Source organism: Crocuta crocuta, unplaced genomic scaffold, assembly GCF_008692635.1.
Source record: "Crocuta crocuta isolate KB4526 unplaced genomic scaffold, BGI_CrCroc_1.0 scaffold218, whole genome shotgun sequence".
Lineage (NCBI taxonomy): Eukaryota > Metazoa > Chordata > Mammalia > Carnivora > Hyaenidae > Crocuta > Crocuta crocuta.
Window position 1 is genome coordinate 9,453,862 of NW_027533170.1, and position 2,328 is coordinate 9,456,189.

Sequence of the window (2,328 nt, forward strand, 5' to 3'; positions counted from 1 at the left end):
TGGTAGAACCAAAGGACCCAGAGCCACTAAATTATTTCAAAAATAAACTACCAGAAACCACAGAGAAAAATCAAACATGACATAGACTTCCTGCAGCCCTCAGTCCTGCCCCATTCCAGGAAAGAAAGCTATGTCAGAGGGAACAAAAGCTTTTCAAATATTAGCAACAAATGGCTAGCTTTGGAGGGTTCTCACCAATTTCCAAGGATTAGATAATTCCCATGCTTCATAAACAATTGTGGAGCATAATAGGTGTGTGGGGGGGGGGGGACATCCCAGTTTAACTCTAATACTTGCCCAATCCCTGTTACCTTTAATTGGTGGCTCTGAGTCACCTGCCCAATGTCAGTAGTGCCTCTCACACACATGCACACACCTTCACGTAATCTGGGGCATGGTGTACCTCCTGAGGCATAGGGACCATCCCACCTGTAGGCCCCTTCAGCACTATCGCTTCAGCAGGGGGAGAAATGGGCATTGGTACCAAGGCAAGAAGAAATTAGCCTCAAAGCCACTCCTATCCATGTTTATTGGGAGAGTAGGGGAAGGAAGGCTTGCATGGTCAGGGCTGGGCAGCAGGCCCCAACCTAAAGATGGCAGCATCTTGTCCCCAGGCAGAGATCCTCCAGCCTCGGCTCAGCCAAGGTACGTCAGAGCCCCCTGGAAAGGAGAAGCCATGTTGGAGTGTGTTCTCCACTCTGCCCACTGGGCACTGGGGGGGCACAGCTAGGACTCTGGGCAGAGTCCCCGGCAGGGTCATACCTCACTCCCAAGGGCCCTCAGCAGTCCCCTTGCCATTCAGATGTGGTCAACAGGGTTCCCACCCAAGGAATCCTGCTTCTGGGGGCCGGCAAGGAGGATTCCCTGACATGGGCCGGGATGCCTTTGGGGCAATTTGAGGAGTGGACCATTCCACTCTGGGAGGATGGCTGGGGAGGCCTGCCTTCACAGGGAGGGTGCACCCACATTACCAGCAGAGACTTCACGGCCCCCACGGCCTCAGGGCTCAGCTCGGCCGCATACTTCCTGGAACCCTCCATGAGATGTTTCACTGGGACCCCCAGGATGGTCAGGATGAACTTCAGGGGGCTGAAGCCTTGGAGAAGGGGGTTGGCCATGGGCTCAGCCCCAGCCATGGCTGCTGTCTCAGCCAGGTCTCCTGCCTCGGCCAGGGCCTCTGCTCCAGCCTCCACAGCAGGCTTGAGGTTGGTCAGAGCTGAGGCCACAGGCTTGGCCACTGTGTCCACGAAGAAAGTGGCCGCTGCAAACACAAGTAGAGAAGAGCCCCCCTGTGTGGACTGGGCCTCCGTGGACACCTGCCAAGGGACTGTCTCCTGCAGGTGCTGTGTCCACCTCTAACCACCCCCTGACATCTACCCTAAGTTAGGGGAGGCCTAGCCCTGAGGAGTCCCCTGCCTGTTGGGAGAGGTGGTCATGTAAGCAGATCGCTGTGGCCCAGCAAGGAGGTGGCTGGACAGAGGGACCTACGAGGTGGCCCAAGGGTGAAAGGAGATGGAGAAAGCTCTGAGTAGGATCCAAGACAGGCTTTCCAGAAGAGGGGCACCTGGGATGTCCCTTGAAAGAGGAGGCAGGGAGCAGATGGGTAGTCCCAGACCAGGGCCAACGCTGGTACAGCCTGGTGTTGGGTGAATAGGAGAAACCAGGGCCAGTGGGAACAGGAGAGGAAGCCTGCGTTATGGGGCAGGGCAGACCACAGAGGGCCTCAAAAGCCCCAGGACGGAGCAGAACATCCTGCCCAGAGGGATGAGGAGCCCCAGGAGTTGGTGAGCGGAGGAGTGGCCTTGTGCCCAAGGCAGAGACAACAGGGGACCCGACCAGAGCCTCTGCCAAGGCCCCATAGCCAGGAGCTGGGGACTAAGGCCTGCAGGCACTCACCAGGATGGCTCAACAGAGCCACACAGAGCACCAGGAAGGCGGCGGTGAGCTTCATGGCTGACTAGGCTCAGAGGCTGCTCCTGGGAACAGAGGCAGGCTTTGCTGTGGTTCATATACCCCACCCTCACCCCTCTCCCAGGCTGGGGCCTCACCCACCTCATCCTCCTGGGAAACCTGCTGTTTGCTCAGCTAGTAGAACCCTGGCCAACTTCCTGCTCAGCCTGGTGGGCCCTGGGAAGCCTGGGCCCCACTACGCACCCAGGGCTCAGGACTTCCTGTTGGCAGGGCCCCCCTAGACCAGAGGGCTGAGCTCTTCGTTGAGGGCAGGAACGTAGGCTATGCTTTGTTCGCACAAGGCCCAGCCAGGATGTTGCCTTTGCAGGAGCTTTCTGTTCCCACCCCACCCGACCCTCCAGTGCTGCTCTGGGCCCC

General features: G+C 58.2%; 1 protein-coding gene across 1 annotated transcript; it reads right to left on the reverse strand.

Annotated features, from left to right (window-relative positions):
* Positions 1-608: 608 nt before the first annotated feature.
* Positions 609-1,951, reverse strand: SCGB3A1 (secretoglobin family 3A member 1). The gene is made up of 3 exons (XM_077746292.1): positions 1,897-1,951; positions 972-1,261; positions 609-660 (listed from the first exon to the last, which is right to left on the reverse strand). Exons 1-3 carry the CDS (start codon positions 1,949-1,951, stop codon positions 637-639), a joined length of 369 nt encoding a protein of 122 aa, XP_077602418.1. The 3' UTR covers positions 609-636.
* Positions 1,952-2,328: the final 377 nt, after the last annotated feature.